Here is a 26573-nt window from a genome sequence, read left to right as displayed (position 1 = left end):
ATATCTGATTTTTTAAGTTATTTTATATCTGTAATAATATATTATTTGTACGGCCTTTAGGTTCACACACACACACACACACACACACACACACACACACACACACACACACACACACATATATTAGTCAAATCCTGCAACATACAGTAGACAACGAAAGAGATTTGATATGCTTAACTACTTGCAAACAGGAGAAATTATTATCAAGTATTGTCTCTACGTCCACATCAGGACTCGAACCTTCAAACTCTGTATCAGAGTACACAGTACTTTACCACGGAGCCAGACTCCAGATAAGTATGGGCACCTAGACGGAGGTAAACGATGTTTCTCCATGATGAAATATCTCTGAAAACTTGCCTGGTGCTCCCGGGTATGGGAGAAACATCGTCTAGCTACGGCTAGGCGCCCATACTTATCTGAGGTCTGGATCCGCGGTAAAGTAATGCATATGTAACTGTGTGTGTACCCACCTAGTTGTGGTTGCGGGGGTTGAGTCACAGCTTTTGGCCCCGCCTCTTCAACTGGCCGCTACCCAGTCACTTTTCCCGCTACGTGACCTTTATCATAACTCTTCTTAAAACTATGTATGGATCCTGCCTTCATGTGTGTGTGTGTGTGTGTGTGTGTGTGTGTGTGTGTGTGTGTGTGTGTGTGTGTGTGCATTAGGCACTTTTCTTATTGTCATGTCTAGTTCCTTCGTGTGTGTGTGTGTGTGTGTGTGTGTGTGTGTGTGTGTGTGTGTGTGTGTGTGTGCATTAGGCACTTTTCTTATTGTCATGTCTAGTTCCCTCGTCGACCACTTAGGCTTCTTTAGTTTTTCACTTCTAATTGCTTTTATTGACACGTTATCCCTCTTAAAATTCAGAATTTTTGTTTTGATTATGCTCCATGTTTTTTCTACCTGTATTTAGTACTTTGATCCGGGTTATGTTACGGATATCACGGCCCATCAAAGTTAGCCACTCGGTAATTTTGACCCAGCAGAGTGTTACTTTGTGTCTTGTAGTTTGTATTTATTTTGACTCGAAGGATGTTTTAGTTACTATTTTCTTCGTCTCTCTCTCTCCCTCCCTCCCTCTCTCTCTCTCTCTCTCTCTCTCTCTCTCTCTCTCTCTCTCTCTCTCTCTCTCTCTCTCTCTCTTGCCTGTTGTCAGCTAAAAGAAAGAAGTCAAAAATATTCTCGTAAAAAGTAGTGGCTGTGACAGCTTGTGTTACGATGTTCTCAGCCATGTTATTGAGTCTGGCTGCCTCCTGACCTCTTTGTTGCAAATTATCATGACTCACGAAATCGTGACAGCATGACTGCAAGCAAATCACAGAACGGGATGGGAGGAGGGGGGGGGGTGGAACCCATGGCATAAGAATCCTAAAACTCACAGGCCAGTATGTTAACCACTCGGTCAGCTGGCTTTAATAAAATTCATTTAACTAGGTATATTTTTATGCACAATAGGGAGGTTAGCATGGGCCACCACTGTGATCACAAGTGCAGTTTTTTACAGACGAGTCTCACACCAGCGTGAGTGTGGCGTACGTCACTGGCTGGCGAAACGCTTCCGCACTGAAGATTGCCAAATGTTGCACAAGTGTCTCGTTTTTCAACGAAATCGTTGCACAATAGCTAGAGGCAAGAAAAGAGTACCCGATAGCACAGTTACTACTTGACAGGTGTGTCACTAGGATGTTAGGAAGTATTTCTTCAGTCTTAGGGTGGTCAGAAAATGGAATGGCCTTGACGGAGAAATAGTTGAGGCAGGCTACTTATCAAGTCTCAAGGATAGGTATGACGGTGCTCACGAGGCTTAAACACTACAAGTGACAAATGAAAAGGCAGGACCAGGAGCTAAGACTTGATTCCTGCAACTGTGAATGAGTGAACAGTGATAGGTCAACATATGTATACAGCTCACACTTCTCTCACTCTCTCTGTCTTCCCCGGTACATTCTGCTGCTGCTGCTTCTGTTGTTGCTGCTGGTGCTGCTACAGGTATCATGGTCTGCGATGATGGAGGTGGGCGTGCAGACGGAGGATGTCCTGGAGGAGGAATTGGACTGGGACCTCAGCAACCGGGAGGACAGGGAGACACAAACCCTCCCACCCAATCCCACCTACTTCCGTAAGTAACCTTGCAGGAGCGAGGCCTCGAAACCGACTCTTCAGTTTTATATTTGTGAGTTCTGCTAAACCCTGACGTCTCGTAGGTAGAATTTTTATCTTTATAATACTATGTAGCTAATTTTCCCATAGACAACAGGTCATAGTAAGTTTTTTTTTTTTTTTTTAGCCCTAAGGAATGTGAAGCGTGACTGGCCAGTCTTTGCCTGAGAGAGCTGGAGGCCATGTTAGTCTTAGATGAGCAGTATTATCTGGCGTCAATAAACAAATGTTAAACTCCCTCTACCACTGCATTCTATAACTAAGTATTAGCAAAGTGCAATAATTAGAAAGGTTGTTTATACTTTCTGTATCATGATTCACGAAATCGTAATGACACGATTGCAAACAAACCATACCACGGGCGGGATTGAACCCGCGGTATATTCCCCCATATGTTTCCATCCCTCTAATTCCTTAATTTTCCAAACACTCGATATGACACAGTGACAGAGGTTAAATCATTTTGTAAAATACTGGCCTATGTTGTTTATTAAGACACCTCGGCTAAGTTACTAGGTTCATACAACCAGGTGCCATACTACCAATTGATATTTTTTGGTAAATTAAAATTGAATAATTTCGAGAGGATAAAAATATAACTGACTTGTCATAGGAGCGTAAAATTGTATACATAGCCTATGGTAGAAGAGACTCTGGAAGGCGACTGAAATTCTGCAGATATTTGCTCCAAGTTCCAGTGTTTGTGAGCGTATAAACACCTGTGGTATAAACCCTTGTGGTATAAACACCTGTGGTATAAACCCTTGTGGTATAAACACCTGTGGTATAAACCCTTGTGGTATAAACACCTGTGGTATAAACCCTTGTGGTATAAACACCTGTGGTATAAACACCTGTGGTATAAACACCTGTGGTATAAACACCTGTGGTATAAACACCTGTGGTATAAACACCTGTGGTATAAACACCTGTGGTAATGGCTGATCTTCAGTCATACTGTTCGTACAGTCTGTGACACTCTTTCATTATTTTTTCTAACAAATTTTCGTTAAAGAAGTCGACGCGGTGTTGATATTTTGCAATTATTATAATAATAAATAATAATAATAATAATAATAATAATAATAATGATAATAATAATAATAATAAAAATAATAATAATAATAAAAATAATAATAATAATAATAATAATAATAATAATAATAATAATAATAATAAAAATAATAATAATAATAATAATAATAATAATAATAATAATAATAATAATAATAATAATAATAATAATAATAATAATAATAATAAAAATAATAATAATAATAATAATAATAATAATAATAATAATAATAATAATAATAATAATAATAATAATAATAATAATAATAATAATAATAATAATAAAAATAATAATAATAATAATAATAATAATAATAATAATAATAATGAAAGTTATATTATGACACAGACATTACCAGTGTGTTGCTTGTGAAATTTTGGTAGAGTGACCACTGGCCAACATAGAATATTTTACAAGTAACCCATCCACCATGAACCAGGTCACCCACCATGAACCAGGTCACCCACCATGACCCAGGTCACCCACCATGAACCAGGTCACCCACCATGAACCAGGTCACCCACCATGAACCAGGTCACCCACCATGACCCAGGTCACCCACCATGAACCAGGTCACCCACCATGAACCAGGTCACCAACCATGAACCAGGTCACCCACCATGACCCAGGTCACCCACCATGAACCAGGTCACCCACCATGAACCAGGTCACCCACCATGAACCAGGTCACCCACCATGAACCAGGTCACCCACCATGAACCAGGTCACCCACCATGAACCAGGTCACCCACCATGACCCAGACCACCCACCATGAACCAGGTCACCCACCATGAACCAGGTCACCCACCATGAACCAGGTCACCCACCATGAACCAGACCGCCCACCATGAACCAGGTCACCCACCATGAACCAGGTCACCCACCATGAACCAGGTCACCCACCATGACCCAGACCACCCACCATGAACCAGGTCACCCACCATGAACCAGGTCACCCACCATGACCCAGACCACCCACCATGACCCAGACCTCCCACCATGAACCAGGTCACCCACCATGAACCAGGTCACCCACCATGACCCAGACCACCCACCATTAACCAGGTCACCCACCATGAACCAGGTCACCCACCATGAACCAGGTCACCCACCATGAACCAGGTCACCCACCATGAACCAGGTCACCCATCATGAACCAGGTCACCCACCATGATCCAGACCACCCACCATGAACCAGGTCACCCACCATGAACCAGGTCACCCACCATGAACCAGGTCACCCACCATGAACCAGACCACCCACCATGAACCAGGTCACCCACCATGAACCAGGTCACCCACCATGAACCAGGTCACCCACCATGACCCAGACCACCCACCATGAACCAGGTCACCCACCATGAACCAGGTCACCCACCATGAACCAGGTCACCCACCATGACCCAGACCACCCACCGTGAACCAGGTCACCCACCATGACCCAGACCACCCACCATGAACCAGGTCATCCACCATGACCCAGACCACCCACCATGAACCAGGTCACCCACCATGACCCAGACCACCCACCATGAACCAGGTCATCCACCATGACCCAGACCACCCACCATGAACCAGGTCACCCACCATGAACCAGACCACCCACCATGAACCAGGTCACCCACCATGACCCAGACCACCCACCATGAACCAGGTCACCCACCATGACCCAGACCACCCACCATGAACCAGGTCATCCACCATGACCCAGACCACCCACCATGAACCAGGTCACCCACCATGACCCAGACCACCCACCATGAACCAGGTCATCCACCATGACCCAGACCACCCACCATGAACCAGGTCACCCACCATGAACCAGGTCACCCACCATGAACCAGGTCACCCACCATGAACCAGACCGCCCACCATGAACCAGGTCACCCACCATGAACCAGGTCACCCACCATGAACCAGGTCACCCACCATGACCCAGACCACCCACCATGAACCAGGTCACCCACCATGAACCAGGTCACCCACCATGACCCAGACCACCCACCATGACCCAGACCTCCCACCATGAACCAGGTCACCCACCATGAACCAGGTCACCCACCATGACCCAGACCACCCACCATTAACCAGGTCACCCACCATGAACCAGGTCACCCACCATGAACCAGGTCACCCACCATGAACCAGGTCACCCATCATGAACCAGGTCACCCACCATGACCCAGACCACCCACCATGAACCAGGTCACCCACCATGAACCAGGTCACCCACCATGAACCAGGTCACCCACCATGAACCAGACCACCCACCATGAACCAGGTCACCCACCATGAACCAGGTCACCCACCATGAACCAGGTCACCCACCATGACCCAGACCACCCACCATGAACCAGGTCACCCACCATGAACCAGGTCACCCACCATGAACCAGGTCACCCACCATGACCCAGACCACCCACCGTGAACCAGGTCACCCACCATGACCCAGACCACCCACCATGAACCAGGTCATCCACCATGACCCAGACCACCCACCATGAACCAGGTCACCCACCATGACCCAGACCACCCACCATGAACCAGGTCATCCACCATGACCCAGACCACCCACCATGAACCAGGTCACCCACCATGAACCAGACCACCCACCATGAACCAGGTCACCCACCATGACCCAGACCACCCACCATGAACCAGGTCACCCACCATGACCCAGACCACCCACCATGAACCAGGTCATCCACCATGACCCAGACCACCCACCATGAACCACGTCACCCACCATGACCCAGACCACCCACCATGAACCAGGTCATCCACCATGACCCAGACCACCCACCATGAACCAAGTCACCCACCATGAACCAGGTCACCCACCATGAACCAGGTCACCCACCATGAACCAGGTCACCCTCCATGAACTAGGTCACCCACGATGAAGCAGGTCACCCACCATGAACCAGGTCACCCACCATGAACTAGGTCACCCACCATGAACCAGGTCACCCACAATAAACCAGGTCACCCACAATGAACCAGGTCATCCATCATGAATCAGGTCACTCACCATGAACCAGGTCATCCACCATGAACCAGGTCACCCACCATGAACCAGGTCACCCACCATGAACCAGGTCACCCTCCATGAACCAGATCACCCACCATGAACCAGGTCACCCACCATGAACTAGGTCACCCACCATGAACCAGGTCACCTACCATGAACCAGGTCACCCACCATGAACCACGTCACCCACCATGAACCAGGTCACCCACCATGAACCAGGTCACCCACCATGAACCAGACTACCAACAATGAACCAGGTCACCCACCATGAACCAGGTCACCCACCATGAACCAGGTCACCCACCATGAACCAGACCACCCACCATGAACCAGGTCACCCACCATGAACCAGGTCACCCACCATGAACCAGGTCACCCACCATGAACCAGACCACCCACCATGAACCAGGTCGCCCACCATGAACCAGGTCACCCACCATGAACCAGGTCACCCACCATGAACCGGACCACCCACCATGAACCAGGTCACCCACCATGAACCAGGTCACCCACCATGAACCAGGTCACCCACCATGAACCGGACCACCCACCACGAACCAAGTCACCCACCATGAACCAGGTCACCCACCATAAACCAGGTCACCCACCATGAACCAGATCACCCACCATAAACCAGGTCACCCACCATGAACCAGGTCACCCACCTTGAACCAGGTCACCCACCATGAACCAGGTCACCCACAATGAACCAGGCCACCCACCATGAACCAGGTCGCTCACCATGAACCAGGTCACCCACCATGAACCAGGTCACCCACCATGAACCAGGTCACCCACCATAAACCAGGTCACCCACAATGAACCAGGTCACCCATTATGAATCAGGTCACTCACCATGAAACAGGTCACCCACCACGAACCAGGTCACCCACCATGAACCAGGTCACCCACCATGAACCAGGTCACCCACCATGAACCAGGTCACCCAACATGAACCAGATCACCCACCATGAACCAGGCCACCCACCATGAACCAGGTCACTCACCATGAACCAGATCACCCACCATGAACCAGGTCACCCACCATGAACCAGGTCACCAACCATAAACCAGGTCACCCATCATGAATCAGGTCACTCATCATGAACCAGGTCACCCACCATGAACCAGGTCACCCACCATAAACCAGGTCACCCACCATGAACCAGGTCACCCACCATGAACCAGGTCACCCACCATGAACCAGGTCACCCACCATGAACCAGATCACCCACAATGAACCAGGTCACTCACAATGAACCAGGTCACCCACCATGAACCAGGTCACCCACCATGAACCAGATCACGCAGCATGAACCAGGTCACCCACCATGAACCAGATCACCCACCATGAACAAGGTCACCCACCATGACCCAGGTCACCCACCATGAACCAGGTCACCCACCATGAACCAGACCACCCACCATGAACCGGACCACCCACCATGAACCAGGTCACCCACCATGAACCAGGTCACCCACCATAAACCAGGTCACCCTCCATGAACCAGATCACCCACCATAAACCAGGTCACCCAATATGAACCAGGTCACTCACCATGAACCAGGTCACCCACCATGAACCAGGTCACCCACCATGAACCAGGCCACCCACCATTAACCAGGTCACTCACCATGAACCAGGTCACCCAACATGAACCAGGTCACCCACCATGAACCAGGTCACCCAGCATAAACCAGGTCACCCACCATGAACCAGGTCACCCATCATGAATCAGGTCACTCACCATGAACCAGGTCACCCACCACGAACCAGGTCACCCACCATGAACCAGGTCACCCACCATGAACCAGGTCACCCACCACGAACCAGGTCACCCACCATGAACCAGGTCACTCACCATGAACCAGGTCACCCACCATGAACCAGGTCACCCTCCATGAACCAGGTCACTCACCATGAACCAGATCACCCACCATGAGCCAGGTCACCCACCATGAACCAGGTCACCCATCATGAATCACGTCACTCACAATGAACCAGGTCACCCACCATGAACCAGGTCACCCATCATAAACCAGGTCACCCACCATGAACCAGGTCACCTACCATGAACCAGGTCACCCACCATGAACCAGGTCACCCACCATGAACCAGATCACCCACAATGAACCAGGTCACTCACCATGAACCAGGTCACCCACCATGAACCAGGTCACCCACCATTAACCAGATCACCCACCATGAACCAGGTCACCCACCATGAACCAGGTCACCCACCATGAACCAGGTCACCCACAATGAACCAGGTCACCCACAATGAACCAGGTCACCCACCATGAACCAGATCACCCACCATGACCCAGGTCACCCACCATTAACCAGGTCACCCACCATGAACCAGGTCAAACACCATGAACCAGGTCACCCACCATGAACCAGGTCACCCACCATGAACCAGGTCACCCACCATGAACCAGGTCACCCACCATGAACCAGACCACTCACCATGAACCAGGTCACCCACCATGAACCAGGTCACCCACCATGAACCAGGTCACCCACCATCAACCAGACCACCCACCATGAACCAGGTCACCCACCATGAACCAGGTCACCCACCATGAACCAGGTCACCCACCATGAACCAGGTCACCCACCATGAACCAGGTCACCCACCATGAACCAGGTCACCCACCATGAACCAGGTCACCCACCATGAACCAGACCACCCACCATGAACCAGATCACCCACCATGAACCAGGTCACCCCCCATGAACCAGGTCACCCACCATGAACCAAACAACCCACCATGAACCAGGTCACCCACCATGAACCAGGTCACCCACCATGAACCAGGTTACCCACCATAAACCAGGTCACCCACCATGAACCAGATCACCCACCATAAACCATGTCACCCACCACGAACCAGGTCACCCACCATGAACCAGGTCACCCGCCATGAACCAGGTCAACCATGAACCAGGTTACTCACCATGAACCAGATCACCCACCATGAACCAGGTCACCCACCATGAACCAGGTCACCCACCATGAACCAGGTCACCCACCATGAACCAGGTCACCAGCCATGAACCAGGTCAACCATGAACCAGGTCACTCACCATGAACCAGATCACCCACCATGAACCAGGTCACCCACCATGAACCAGGTCACCCACCATGAACCAGGTCACCCACCATGAACCAGGTCACCAGCCATGAACCAGGTCAACCATGAACCAGGTCACTCACCATGAACTAGATTACCCACCATGAACCAGGTCACCCACCATGAACCAGGTCACCCACCATGAACCAGGTCACCCACCATGAACCAGGTCACCCACCATGAACCAGGCCACCCACCATGAACCAGGTCACTCATTATGAACCAGATCACCCACCATGAACCAGGTCACCCACCATGAACCAGGTCACTCACCATAAACCAGGTCACCCACAATGAACCAGGTCATCCATCATGAATCAGGTCACTCACCATGAACCAGGTCACCCACCATAAACCAGGTCACCCACAATGAACCAGGTGATCCATCGTGAATCAGGTCACTCACCATGAACCAGGTCACCCACCATGAACCAGGTCACCCACCATGAACCAGGTCACCCACCATGAACCAGGTCAACCATGAACCAGGTCACTCACCATGAACTAGATTACCCACCATGAACCAGGTCACCCACCATGAACCAGGTCACCCACCATGAACCAGGTCACCCACCATGAACCAGGTCACCCACCATGAACCAGGCCACCCACCATGAACCAGGTCACTCACCATGAACCAGATCACCCACCATGAACCAGGTCACCCACCATGAACCAGGTCACCCACCATAAACCAGGTCACGCACAATGAACCAGGTCATCCATCATGAATCAGGTCACTCACCATGAACCAGGTCACCCACCATAAACCAGGTCACCCACAATGAACCAGGTCATCCATCGTGAATCAGGTCACTCACCATGAACCAGGTCACCCACCATGAACCAGGTCACCCACCATGAACCAGGTCACCCACTATGAACCAGGTCACCCACCCTGAACCAGATCACCCTCAATGAACCAGGTCACTCACCATGAACTAGGTCACCCACCATGAACCAGGTCACCCACCATGAACCAGATCACCCACCATGAACCAGGTCACCCACCATGAACCAGGTCACCCACCATGAACCAGGTCACCCACTATGAACCAGGTCACCCACCATGATCCAGGTCACCCACCATGAACCAGATCGCCCACCATGTCCCAGGTCACCCACCGTGAACCAGGTCACCCACCATGAACCAGGTCACCCACCATAAACCAGGTCACCCACCATGTACCAGGTCACCCACCATGAACCAGGTCACCCACCATGATCCAGGTCACCCACCATGAACCAGATCACCCACCATGACCTAGGTCACCCACCATGAACCAGGTCACCCACCTGCTATGTCAGACCATCCTCCAGCCTCTGGTGCCTTCTGATCCACCCTCTGCTCACCCAGCTCGACCTTATAAAGGCTTCACTCTGCTTCCAGTTGTCTCATGCGGGAACTAGCCACATGTTGCTATAAGGATGGGAATACCGTCCCAAGTACAGGATGACAGGGTTTGGCAGCTCTTTCTTCTGTCTACGCTGTTCTTGGATACATTAGTAATGGTAACCTCTTAAAGAGATGCAATACCGTGATGACTTGACTGCTTTGGTAGGAATATAATAATAATAATAATAATAATAATAATAATAATAATAATAATAATAATAATAATAATAATAATAATAATAAACACATGATATATACCCTGACAGGTGTATGATCAGCATGTGTGTGCTGAGAGAAATACACCTGTCAGCTCGTTTCTTCTATGTGCGGGTTTGGTTGAGAGGTTAACGTGAGGCCACAAGGGCTCTAGGATCACTGCTGTAAACTCCATTAACCTAGCAACCTAGTTCCTCCTTGTAAACTAGTGTAGGGTTCATTACATCACCTTGAGGAAAGGGGGGAATGGGGAGGGTAGCTGCAGTTCCTTGGATGCAAAACCCTTCAGCAGGTGAGTAACTCACGCTGACCTGTCTTCACAGAGCTGAGTCGGACGGACGCGTTCGTTCAGACCGACTACAGGTACCTACCCCTGGTCACAGACCTGGCTCGACCTACCACCAGCACACACACCGTCAAGGTAAACCCTCAAGGCTACTCTCATATCTACTCATATTCATGTGGAGAACTAAACCCGAGTGAATCATTCAGTGCCTGGAATCATTCAGTGCCTGGAATCATTCAGTGCCTGGAATCATTCAGTGCCTGGAATCATTCAGTGCCTGGAATCATTCAGAGCCTGGAATCATTCAGTGCCTGGAATAATTCAGTGCCTGGAATCATTCAATGCCTGGAATCATTCAGTGCCTGGAATCATTCAGTGCCTGGAATCATTCAGTGCCTAGAATCATTCAGTGCCTGGAATCATTCAGTGCCTGGAATCATTCAATGCCTGGAATCATTCAGTGCCTGGAATCATTCAGTGCCTGGAATCATTCAGTGCCTGGAATCATTCAGTGCCTGGAATCATTCAGTGCCTGGAATCATTCAGTGCCTGGAATCATTCAGTGCCTGGAATCATTCAATGCCTGGAATCATTCAGTGCCTGGAATCATTCAGTGCCTGGAATCATTCAGTGCCTAGAATCATTCAGTGCCTGGAATCATTCAGTGCCTAGAATCATTCAGTGCCTGGAATCATTCAGTGCCTAGAATCATTCAGTGCCTAGAATCATTCAGTGCCTGGAATCATTCAGTGCCTGGAATCATTCAATGCCTGGAATCATTCAGTGCCTGGAATCATTCAGTGCCTGGAATCCTTCAGTGCCTGGAATCATTCAGTGCCTGGAATCATTCAGTGCCTGGAATCATTCAGTGCCTGGAATCATTCAGTGCCTGGAATCATTCAATGCCTGGAATCATTCAGTGCCTGGAATCATTCAGTGCCTGGAATCATTCAGTGCCTGGAATCATTCAGTGTGACTGGAATCATTCAGTGCCTGGAATCATTCAGTGCCTGGAATCATTCAATGCCTGGAATCATTCAGTGCCTGGAATCATTCAGTGCCTGGAATCATTCAGTGCCTAGAATCATTCAGTGCCTGGAATCATTCAGTGTGACTGGAATCATTCAGTGCCTGGAATCATTCAGTGCCTGGAATCATTCAGTGCCTGGAATCATTCAGTGCCTGGAATCATTCAGTGCCTGGAATCATTCAGTGCCTGGAATCATTCAGTGCCTGGAATCATTCAGTGCCTGGAATCATTCAGTGCCTGGAATCATTCAGTGCCTGGAATCATTCAGTGCCTGGAATCATTCAGTGCCTGGAATCACTCAGTGCCTGGAATCATTCAGTGCCTGGAATCATTCAGTGCCTGGAATCATTCAGTGCAGGCTCGATCCTTCGTTCACGAAACTCATGTGGATTATTCATCTCATGGAGAGGTGGAGAAGACTCAGTCCTCCGTCCGCTGGTCCGCTAAACCCCAGTGGGTTATTCTTGCGTCTATCAGCTGTTATACACCTTAATATAACTAGAAAACAATTCACCAATTTAAAATCTGAATTAAATCACTAAAAATTTAGAAAGTATTTAATTAAAGATAAATTTATGGGCTCAAATTAACTTGTAATAAACAACTGTCAAATTTATATTAAAGATTTATATTTAAAATTTTTATTTATAATTATTTGCCTGAATAAATGTGTAGAATAAGATGTCATAGCATGTTAGACATGACTGAACACAGAGCAGGGAATGTTATAGCATGTTAGACATGACTGATCACAGAGCAGGGAATGTCATAGCATATTAGACATGACTGAACACAGAGCAGGGAATGTCATAGCATATTAGACATGACTGAACACAGAGCAGGGAATGTAATAGTATGTTAGACATGACTGAACACAGAGCAGGGAATGTTATAGCATGTTAGACATGACTGATCACAGAGCAGGGAATGTTATAGCATGTTAGACATGACTGAACACAGAGCAGGGAATGTTATAGCATGTTAGACATGACTGAACACAGAGCAGGGAATGTTATAGCATGTTAGACATGACTGAACACAGAGCAGGGAATGTTATAGCATGTTAGACATGACTGAACACAGAGCAGGGAATGTAATAGCATGTTAGACATGACTGAACACAGAGCAGGGAATGTAATAGCATGTTAGACATGACTGAACACAGAGCAGGGAATGTCATAGCATGTTAGACATGACTGAACACAGAGCAGGGAATGTAATAGCATGTTAGACATGACTGAACACAGAGCAGGGAATGTTATATCATGTTAGACATGACTGAACACAGAGCAGGGAATGTTATAGCATGTTAGACATGACTGAACACAGAGCAGGGAATGTAATAGCATGTTAGACATGACTGAACACAGAGCAGGGAATGTTATAGCATGTTAGACATGACTGAACACAGAGCAGGGAATGTTATAGCATGTTAGACATGACTGAACACAGAGCAGGGAATGTAATAGCATGTTAGACATGACTGAACACAGAGCAGGGAATGTTATAGCATGTTAGACATGACTGAACACAGAGCAGGGAATGTCATAGCATGTTAGACATGACTGAACACAGAGCAGGGAATGTAATAGCATGTTAGACATGACTGAACACAGAGCAGGGAATGTTATAGCATGTTAGACATTACTGAACACATAGCAGGGAATGTCATAGCATCTTAGACATGACTGAACACATAGCAGGGAATGTCATAGCATCTTAGACATGACTGAACACATAGCAGGGAATGTCATAGCATCTTAGTCGTGACTGAACACAGTAGGGAATGTCATAGCATCTTAGACACGACTGAACACAGAGCAGGGAATGTCATAGCATCTTAGACATGACTAAACAGAGAGTAGGAAATGTCATAGCATGTTAGATATTACAACCCAGGATTCCAAATGGCCTGTTACCCCGGGTGTAATGGGAGCAAAATAAACACAGTAGAAAAAGTTTAGACTTATATTATCCTTCACCAATTTATAACAGCAATATGTACACTATGTACAGTGATAAGTATAGTGCACTCCACGGTAAGCAAAGCAGAAATAGAAGCCACAAGATAGCAGACCGTGCTTCAACCAGCTCTAGAATGGGAATGACAAGGGCAGACAGGAGAGCGGTGCCCACATAACCTCTGCGATTGCCAAAACCATCATCTTATTGGCTAGAACCTGGTCACTAGTTGAACGACGGGGCCCCATCATCAACTCTTAGCAACCTGGTTCGCTGGTTGGGGGAGATAGCCTGTAAATGAGGGTGTGTACATGCGCCGAATAAAGGTTACGTACTCTTTGCATGCCACATTAGACATGACTGAACACAGGGCAGGGAATGCCATAGTATGTTAAACATGACTGAACACAGAGCAGCGAATGTCACAGCATCTTAGACATGACTGAACACAGAGCAGGGAATGACATAGCATGTTAAACATGACTGAACACAGAGCAGGGAATGTCACAGCATCTTAGACATGTTTGAACACTGCAGGGAATGTCACAGCATCTTAGACATGTCTGGTCACAGCACGGAATGTCACAGCATCTTAGACATGACTGAACACAGAGCAGGGAATGTCATAGCATCTTAGACATGACTGAACACAGAGCAGGGAATGTCCCAGCATCTTAGACATGACTGAACACAGAGCAGGGAATGTCACAGCATCTTAGACATGAGAGAACACAGAGCAGGGAATGTCATAGCATCTTAGACATGACTGAACACAGAGCAGGGAATGTCATAGCATCTTAGAAATGACTGAACACAGAGTAGGGAATGTCATAGCATCTAAGACATTACTGAACACAGAGTAGGGAATGTCATAGCATCTTAGAAATGACTGAACACAGAGCAGGGAATGTCATAGCATCTTAGACATGACTGAACACAGAGTAGGGAATGTCATAGCATCTAAGACATGACTGAACACAGAGTAGGGAATGTCATAGCATCTTAGACATGACTGAACACAGAGCAGGGAATGTCATAGCATCTAAGACATGACTGAACACAGAGTAGGAAATGTCATAGCATCTAAGACATGACTGAACACAGAGTAGGGAATGTCATAGCTTCTTAGACATGACTGAAGACAGAGCAGGGAATGTCATAGCATCTTAGACATGACTGAACACATAGCAGGGAATGTCATAGCATCTTAGACATGACTGAACACATAGCAATGAATGTCATAGCATCTTTGACATGACTGAACACAGAGTAGGGAATGTCATAGCATCTAAGACATGAGTGAACACAGAGTAGGAAATGTCATAGCATCTAATACATGACTGAACACAGAGTAGGGAATGTCATAGCATCTTAGACATGACTGAACACAGAGCAGGGAATGTCATAGCATCTTAGACATGACTGAACACATAGCATGGAATGTCATAGCATCTTAGACATGACTGAACACAGAGTAGGGAATGTCATAGCATCTAAGACATGACTGAACACAGAGTAGGGAATGTCATGGCATCTTAGACATGACTGAAGACAGAGCAGGGAATGTCATAGCATCTTAGACATGACTGAACACAGAGTAGGGAATGTTATAGCATCTAAGACATGACTGAACACAGAGTAGGGAATGTCATAGCATCTTAGACATGACTGAACACAGAGCAGGGAATGTCATAGCATCTAAGACATGATTGAACACAGAGTAGGGAATGTCATAGCATCTAAGACATGAGTGAACACAGAGTAGGGAATGTCATAGCATCTTAGACATGACTGAACACAGAGCAGGGAATGTCATAGCATCTTAGACATGACTGAACACATAGCAGGGAATGTCATAGCATCTTAGACATGACTGAACACAGAGCAGGGAATGTCATAGCATCTTAGACATGACTGAACACAGAGCAGGGAATGTCATAGCATCTTAGACATGACTGAACACATAGCATGGAATGCCATAGCATCTAAGACATGAATGAACACCGAGCAGGGAATGTCATAGCATCTTAGACATGACTGAACACAGAGCAGGGAATGTCATAGCATCTAAGACATGACTGAACACATAGCAGTGAATGTCATAGCATCTAAAACATGACTGAACACATAGCAGGGAATGTTACAGCATCTTAGACATGACTGAGCACAGAGCAGGAAATGTCATGGCATGTTAAACATGACTGAACACAGAACAGGGAATGTCACAGCATCTTAGACATGACTGAACACATAGCAGGGAATGTCACAGCATCTTAGACATGACTGAACACATAGCATGGAATGTCACAGCATCTTAGACATGACTGAACACAGAACATGGTCAGTAAGGTAATTAGGTGTTGTTGGTTGATGGGAAAATAATTTTGTCTAAGACAGTATTTCAAATACATTTGTGAGGTAGCTTGCTCCTAGTGACGTGAGTGAAGAGTGACGGTTCTTAAGTTAGTTAGGTCAGAATCATCCACTAGTTGTTTTGACGCTGGCTCCGAGCCACTTTATCTTGTGACGAGCAAACCACCCGGAAGTCGATGCTGCATCGCTGAAGAAACCAGGAACATGGCGCAACTACTGATAAGGCCAGAGGTAGCAAAGAAGTCAGGGTCAACGCTAGCTCCAGGACCAGGCAACAAAAAAGCGGCTGAGAGCGGTACTAGCCTCGCAAGAGAGTCTGGAGGAGCGCGGGGTCATTACATAAGAACATAAGAATGTAGGAACACTGTAGAAGGCCTACTGGAAAAAGATTATCCATACAAAGTTAGAATCACTTTCAGGTCTCTACTTCCCCACCCACCATTGAGTCCAGCTCGACGACGCTTAACGACCCCAGGGTAAATAGAGAGGTATACTGAAATTATATAACTTAAATAATTTTTTATTAAAAATTCATTATTTTAGAAAAAAAAGTGCCTATTCTTATAGATTTTAACACTTGTCATGAGTGAGTTAAGTAGCAGCCACAGGAGAGAAATGATGTTGACTCAGAGATGCTTGCTTGGCCCTAAGTGAACACACAGCGCTTCTCTCTACCTAGTAGAGCAATGTGTTTGGCAGTAACCTAACACATCGTTCTACCAGGCAGAGAAAAAGAGACATGCTAGGCCAGCCGATTGATTCAGCCGATTGATTCCCGATTGACCTCTATCCTCCTACTTAAGAAGCGTGCTACCCACCTGTAGACGGCAGACTACCCGTCACCTCAACTTCCAGGACATGTGTAACAAGGAAGTCATGGGTCGTAGTGCAGGGTAAACATACACGACAGTCAGAACATGTCCAGTACGACCAAAACAACGAAGGTCATATAATCCTTCTACCAGGTATAGGTAATAATAATAATAATAATAATAATAATAATAATAATAATAATAATAATAATAATAATAATAATAATAATAATAATGATAATAATAATAATAATAATAATATTAATAATAATAATAATATTAATAATAATAATAATAATAATAATAATAATAATAATAATAATAATAATAATAATAATAATAATAATAATAATAATAATAATAATAATAATAATAATAATAATAATAATAATAACCAGTGATTTGTTAGCCAAGGCGGGTTATCCCAAGTCACTTCCGGTACTCACAACGTTCGATGTGTTGAACGACGACCACGCATGACGACCATGCATGACGACCACGCATGACGACAACGCATGACGACCAAGCACGACGACCAAGCATGACGACCAAGCACGACGACCACGCACGACAACCACGCACGACGACCACGCACGACAACCAAGCACGACGACCACGCACGACAACCAAGCACGACGACCACGCACGTCAACCAAGCACGACGACCACGCAAGACAACCAAGCACGACAACCAAGCACGACGACCACGCACGACAACCAAGCACGACGACCACGCACGACAACCAAGCACGACGACCACGCACGTCAACCAAGCACGACGACCACGCACGACAACCAAGCACGACGACCACGCACGACAACCAAGCACGACGACCACGCACGACAACCAAGCACGACGACCACGCACGACAACCAAGCACGACAACCAATCACGACGACCACGCACGACAACCAAGCACGACAACCAAGCACGACGACCACGCACGACAACCAAGCACGACGACCACGCACGACAACCAAGCACGACGACCACGCACGTCAACCAAGCACGACGTCCACGCACGACAACAAAGCTCGACGACCACGCACGACAACAAAGCACGACGACCACAAACGACAACCACGCACGACGACCACGCACGACGACCACGCACGACAACCACGCACGACGACCACGCACGACAACCAAGCACGACGACCACGCACGTCAACCAAGCACGACAACCAAGCACGACAACCAAGCACGACGACCACGCACGTCAACCAAGCACGACAACCAAGCACGACAACCAAGCACGACGACCACGCACGTCAACCAAGCACGACAACCAAGCACGACAACCAAGCACGACGACCACGCACGACAACAAAGCTCAACGACCACGCACGACAACAAAGCACGACGACCACGCACGACAACCACGCACGACGACCACGCACGACGACCACGCACGCGAAAATCACCAACGCCAAATCCATTAGATGTCCTGAAATATTAATATCTTCCCGGGAATATTCAATATATTCTCGGTAATATTACAAATTATGTACCTGCTAATATACGTACTTATTACACCTTTAATTAGGTGACTTATTATCGTATTTATTTATATGTTTTGAAAATTGTATACAATTGTATACAACAATTGTATACAACAATTACATACAACAATTGTATACAACAATTACATACAACAATTGTATACAACAATTGTATACAACAATTGTATACAACAATTGTATACAACAATTGTATACAACAATTGTATACAACAATTGTATACAACAATTGTATACAACAATTGTATACAACAATTGTATACAAAAATTACATACAACAATTGTATACAACAATTGTATACAATTGTATACAACAATTGTATACAACAATTGTATACAACAATTGTATACAACAATTACATACAACAATTGTATACAACAATTGTATACAACAATTACAACAATTGTATACAACAATTGTATACAACAATTACATACAACAATTGTATACAACAATTGTATATTATTGCGTATTATTGACAAATAAAGTCTTACTTCATATTCTATTTTTTCACTAATAAAAAAAAAGTTTAAAATTTTTGGAAAAAATAACAGGGTCTAGTTTGAAATTTTCCAGAATTTTCGGTCTTTTTAACTGTGAAATACACATGAGGTTTCTGCTTAATTATTTCGCCTTAAACATCACATGACCAGAGATACCAGACGCAACCCCCGGGTGTACGTCCTCACTGTTGCCTGATGTATTGGTCATCCAAGTTCCATTATTGGACATCCAAGTTCCATTATTGGTCATCCAAGTCCCATTATTGGACATCCAAGTTCCATTATTGGACATCCAAGTTCCATTATTGGACATCCAAGTCCCATTATTGGACATCCAAGTCCCATTATTGGACATCTAAGTCCAATTATTGGACATCCAAGTCCCATTATTGGACATCCAAGTTCCATTATTGGACATCCAAGTCCCATTATTGGACATCCAAGTCCCATTATTGGACATCTAAGTCCAATTATTGGACATCCAAGTCCCATTATTGGACATCCAAGTCCCATTATTGGACATCCAAGTCCCATTATTGGACATCTAAGTTCCATTATTGGACATCCAAGTTCCATTATTGGACATCCAAGTCCCATTATTGGACATCCAAGTCCCATTATTGGACATCCAAGTCCAATTATTGGAAATCCAAGTCCAATTATTGGACATCCAAGTCCCATTATTGGACATCCAAGTCCCATTATTGGACATCCAAGTCCCATTATTGGACATCCAAGTCCCATTATTGGACATCCAAGTCCAATTATTGGACATCCAAGTCCCATTATTGGACATCCAAGTCCAATTATTGGACATCCAAGTCCCATTATTGGACATCCAAGTCCCATTATTGGACATCCAAGTCCCATTATTGGACATCCAAGTCCCATCATTGGACATCCAAGTCCTATTATTGGACATCCAAGTCCGATTATTGGACATCCAAGTCCTATTATTCGACATCCAAGTCCCATTATTGGACATCCAAGTTCCATTATTGGACATCCAAGTCCCATTATTGGACATCCAAGTCCAATTATTGGACATCCAAGTCCCATTATTGGACATCCAAGTCCCATTATTGGACATCCAAGTCCAATTATTGGACATCCAAGTTCCATTATTGGACATCCAAGTCCAATTATTGAACATCCACGTCCCATTATTGGACATCCAAGTCCAATTATTGGACATCCAAGTTCCATTATTGGACATCCAAGTCCCATTATTGGACATCCAAGTTCCATTATTGGACATCCAAGTCCCATCATTGGACATCCAAGTCCTATTATTGGACATCCAAGTCCGATTATTGGACATCCAAGTCCTATTATTCGACATCCAAGTCCCATTATTGGACATCCAAGTCCCATTATTGGACATCCAAGTCCCATTATTGGACATCCAAGTCCAATTATTGGACATCCAAGTCCCATTATTGGACATCCAAGTCCCATTATTGGACATCCAAGTCCAATTATTGGACATCCAAATTCCATTATTGGACATCCAAGTCCAATTATTGAACATCCACGTCCCATTATTGGACATCCAAGTCCAATTATTGGACATCCAAGTTCCATTATTGGACATCCAAGTCCCATTATTGGACATCCAAGTTCCATTATTGGACATCCAAGTCCCATTATTGGACATCCAAGTCCCATTATTGGACATCCAAGTCCCATTATTGGACATCCAAGTCCAATTATTGGACATCCAAGTCCCATTATTGGACATCCAAGTCCAATTATTGGACATCCAAGTCCCATTATTGGACATCCAAGTCCCATTATTGGACATCCAAGTCCCATTATTGGACATCCAAGTCCCATCATTGGACATCCAAGTCCTATTATTGGACATCCAAGTCCCATTATTGGACATCCAAGTCCTATTATTCGACATCCAAGTCCCATTATTGGACATCCAAGTCCCATTATTGGACATCCAAGTCCCATTATTGGACATCCAAGTCCAATTATTGGACATCCAAGTCCCATTATTGGACATCCAAGTCCCATTATTGGACATCCAAGTCCCATTATTGGACATCCAAGTCCCATAATTGGACATCCAAGTCCAATTATTGGATATCCAAGTCCCATTATTGGACATCCAAGTCCTATTATTGGACATCCAAGTCCCATTATTGGACATCCAAGTCCCATTATTAAACACCCAAGTCCCATTATTGGACATCCAAGTCCCATTATTGGACATCCAAGTCCAATTATTGGACATCCAAGTCCCATTATTGGACATCCAAGTCCCATTATTGGACATTCAAGTCCCATTATTGGACATCCGAGTCCCATTATTGGACATCCAAGTCCAATTATTGGACATCCAAGTCCCATTATTGGACATCCAAGTCCCATTATTGGACATTCAAGTCCCATTATTGGACATCCGAGTCCCATTATTGGACATCCAAGTCCCATTATTGGACATCCAAGTTCCATTATTGGACATCCAAGTCCCATTATTGGACATCCAAGTCCAATTATTGGACATCCAAATTCCATTATTGGACATCCAAGTCCAATTATTGAACATCCACGTCCCATTATTGGACATCCAAGTCCAATTATTGGACATCCAAGTTCCATTATTGGACATCCAAGTCCCATTATTGGACATCCAAGTTCCATTATTGGACATCCAAGTCCCATTATTGGACATCCAAGTCCCATTATTGGACATCCAAGTCCCATTATTGGACATCCAAGTCCAATTATTGGACATCCAAGTCCCATTATTGGACATCCAAGTCCAATTATTGGACATCCAAGTCCCATTATTGGACATCCAAGTCCCATTATTGGACATCCAAGTCCCATTATTGGACATCCAAGTCCCATCATTGGACATCCAAGTCCTATTATTGGACATCCAAGTCCCATTATTGGACATCCAAGTCCTATTATTCGACATCCAAGTCCCATTATTGGACATCCAAGTCCCATTATTGGACATCCAAGTCCCATTATTGGACATCCAAGTCCAATTATTGGACATCCAAGTCCCATTATTGGACATCCAAGTCCCATTATTGGACATCCAAGTCCCATTATTGGACATCCAAGTCCCATAATTGGACATCCAAGTCCAATTATTGGATATCCAAGTCCCATTATTGGACATCCAAGTCCTATTATTGGACATCCAAGTCCCATTATTGGACATCCAAGTCCCATTATTAAACACCCAAGTCCCATTATTGGACATCCAAGTCCCATTATTGGACATCCAAGTCCAATTATTGGACATCCAAGTCCCATTATTGGACATCCAAGTCCCATTATTGGACATTCAAGTCCCATTATTGGACATCCGAGTCCCATTATTGGACATCCAAGTCCAATTATTGGACATCCAAGTCCCATTATTGGACATCCAAGTCCCATTATTGGACATTCAAGTCCCATTATTGGACATCCGAGTCCCATTATTGGACATCCGAGTCCCATTATTGGACATCCAAGTCCAATTATTGGACATCCAAGTCCCATTATTGGACATCCAAGTCCCATTATTGGACATTCAAGTCCCATTATTGGACATCCAAGTCCCATTATTGGACATCCGAGTCCCATTATTGGACATCCAAGTCCAATTATTGGACATCCAAGTTCCATTATTGGACATCCAAGTCCCATTATTGGACATCCAAGTCCCATTATTGGACATTCAAGTCCCATTATTGGACATCCGAGTCCCATTATTGGACATCCGAGTCCCATTATTGGACATCCAAGTCCAATTATTGGACATCCAAGTCCCATTATTGGACATCCAAGTCCCATTATTGGACATTCAAGTCCCATTATTGGACATCCAAGTCCCATTATTGGACATCCGAGTCCCATTATTGGACATCCAAGTCCAATTATTGGACATCCAAGTTCCATTATTGGACATCCAAGTCCCATTATTGGACATCCAAGTCCCATTATTGGACATTCAAGTCCCATTATTGGACATCCGAGTCCCATTATTGGACATCCAAGTCCAATTATTGGACATCCAAGTCCCATTATTGGACATCCAAGTCCCATTATTGGACATCCAAGTCCAATTATTGGACATCCAAGTCCCATTATTGGACATCCAAGTCCCATTATTGAACATCCAAGTCCCATTATTGGACATCCAAGTCCCATTATTGGACATCCAAGTTCCATTATTGGACATCCAAGTCCCATTATTGGACATCCGAGTCCCATTATTGGACATCCAAGTCCCATTATTGGACATCCAAGTCCAATTATTGGACATCCAAGTCCCATTATTGGACATCCAAGTCCCAGTATTGAACATCCAAGTCCCATTATTGGACATCCAAGTTCCATTATTGGACATCCAAGTCCCATTATTGGGCATCCAAGTCCCATTATTGGACATCCAAGTCCCATTATTGGACATCCAAGTTCCATTATTGGACATCCAAGTTCCATTATCGGACATCCAAGTCCCATTATTGGACATCCAAGACCCATTATTGGACATCCAAGTCCAATTATTGGACATCCAAGTCCCATTATTGGACATCCAAGACCCATTATTGTACATCCAAGTCCCATTATTGGACATCCAAGTCCCATTATTGGACATCCAAGTCCCATTATTGGACATGCACGTCCCATTATTGGACATCCAAATCCCATTATTGGACATCCAAGTCCCTTTATTGGACATCCAAGTCCCATTATTGGACATCCAAGTCCCGTTATTGGACATCCAGGTCCCATTATTGGACATCCAAGTCCCATTGTTGGACATCCAAGTCCCATTATTGGACATCCAAGTCCCATTATTGGACATCCAAGTCCAATTATTGGACATCCAAGTCCCATTATTGGACATCCAAGTTCCATTATTGGACATCCAAGTTCCATTATCGGACATCCAAGTCCCATTATTGGACATCCAAGACCCATTATTGGACATCCAAGTCCCATTATTGGACATCCAAGTCCCATTATTGGACATCCAAGACCCATTATTGTACATCCAAGTCCCATTATTGGACATCCAAGTCCCATTATTGGACATCCAAGTCCCATTATTGGACATGCAAGTCCCATTATTGGACATCCAAATCCCATTATTGGACATCCAAGTCCCTTTATTGGACATCCAAGTCCCATTATTGGACATCCAAGTCCCGTTATTGGACATCCAGGTCCCATTATTGGACATCCAAGTCCCATTATTGGACATCCAAGTCCCATTATTGGACATCCAAGTCCCATTATTGGACATCCAAGTCCAATTATTGGACATCCAAGTCCCTTTATTGGACATCCAAGTCCCATTATTGGACGGGAAGTGAAGGATGGTTTTAGAGGTACCTAATTTCCTCCGCCTTCTAATATCATGTTTATTTTTCCACTATTATCTACCTTGTACATAATTACTACCGTATTTGCTTTGTTTCGTAAGGTAGAGTCCAGGATCTTTCCTTAATTCATGGTATAACTTGTGTCTAATTTACCAACATGTGTATAACATGTGTATAACATGTGTCTAATTTACCAACATGAATCAAATCAATTAATTTTATTTAAAAATAGGCTCCTAATGGTTAGCCTACATACTGAGTCAAAGGAAGGAGGACCACTTTGATTTTCAATTGTGCTGTGCATCGAGACCATTACGTTTCAATGACCAGCAGTAATCTACCATCATGCTGACATTCCATTTGCCCTGGTATCGAGTTTCCATGGTGCAAATATCCTGATGGAACCGCTCACCTTGTTCCTCACTGTAGTCCCCACAATTGTTGGGAAAATACTCAAGATGTGAGTGCAAAAAGTACATCTTCACACTCATTCTAGACCCAAGTTTCTGGAAACTTGAAATCAGCTCTTGGATCATTTTTTTTTATATCGGAGGAGCTCCTGTTTCCCAGGAAGTTGTGGACAATCTGCTTGAATGAAAACCAGGCATCCACCTCGACACCTGCTAATGCTTCATCAAAATGCTTGTCTTTCATCAGTTCCCGAATCTGAGGGCCAGCAAAGATTCCTGCCTTTAGGTTGCCTTCACTTATACGAAAAAACTTTGACTCCAGGTACTTGAAAGTAGTTCCATTCTTGTTCAAGGTCTTCACAAAATTTGATGTGGAGTGGTGGCAGCAGAATTTTCTTGGGGTCAACTAGTAGCACAGTTTTCACGTTATTATTTCCAGGTAAGAAGCTGGTTCTTGGTGGCCAGTCTTTTTGTTCATAGTGCTAGCTGTCTGCCCTACTGTCTCAAAGACACAGAAAAGAGGGACACTTGGTGTATCCGCCTTGAAGACCTAGTAGGAGAGTAATAACTTTTAAATCACCACAAATGAGAAAATTGTGATTCTGGTACTTGATAGCAGATATTAGTGTCTTCATATCTGCGTAAGTTTCTGACATTTGGACACTATGGCCAACTGGCACAGATGCAGCTGTGTTACCATTGTAGAGAAGTACAGACTTTAAACTTCTTTTAGAAGAATCAATGAAGAGTTTCCATTCATCTGCTTTGTATAACATCCTCATGTGTTCAATAAGGCCAGAAATATTTGAACAGAAAACTAAAGATTCCTCTTTGTCAAAGAATTGAGTGAATTCCGCTTCACGATGACGGTACCAAGCGAATGTTGTTCCAGGAGCTAGAAGCCTGTGGTCCTTCAGTCTACAGCCAAGTAACTGTGCACTTTCTTTTGGAAGGTTAAGGTCTCTCACCAAGTCATTGAGCTCAACTTGGCTAAAGGGTTTGTGATCGTCATTTGTTGGTGGTTCATAGTCTACTTCCATCTCCTTAGAATCACTGGTATCAGACTCTGATGAAATTTGCCATGTCTCAGATATCACAGGTACAGTAATATCTTCAGAGTGTGGAACAGGTCTTATGCTGAAGGAATATTTGGGTATATTATGCGATCTTTAGTCTTCTTGTTGAATTCATCATACAAAAGTTGCAGTCATCATGGTGGTTCATCTGCTCCCGCCATACCATTGCTATTCCAACTGACCACATTTGTAGCTTACTGATGCAACACTGGCAAGCTTTGTGTGGTGCAAAT

At 45.2% G+C, this 26573-nt stretch overlaps 1 protein-coding gene across 1 annotated transcript in view; it reads left to right on the top strand.

The window, feature by feature from the left end:
• LOC128694073 (hillarin-like) overlaps positions 1-26573 on the top strand; it is a 306029-nt gene that overhangs the window by 129975 nt on the left and 149481 nt on the right. The window contains exons 2-3 of the mRNA XM_070093483.1: positions 1991-2120; positions 11342-11439. Of these exons, the coding sequence (XP_069949584.1) occupies positions 1991-2120; positions 11342-11439 (228 nt within the window). The remainder of the gene's footprint in view (positions 1-1990; positions 2121-11341; positions 11440-26573) is intronic.

The sequence above is a fragment of the Cherax quadricarinatus genome, chromosome 43 (assembly GCF_038502225.1).
Source record: "Cherax quadricarinatus isolate ZL_2023a chromosome 43, ASM3850222v1, whole genome shotgun sequence".
Lineage (NCBI taxonomy): Eukaryota > Metazoa > Arthropoda > Malacostraca > Decapoda > Parastacidae > Cherax > Cherax quadricarinatus.
The sequence above is the reverse complement of the archived record's forward strand: the minus strand, read 5'-3'. Positions and strand labels throughout refer to the sequence as shown.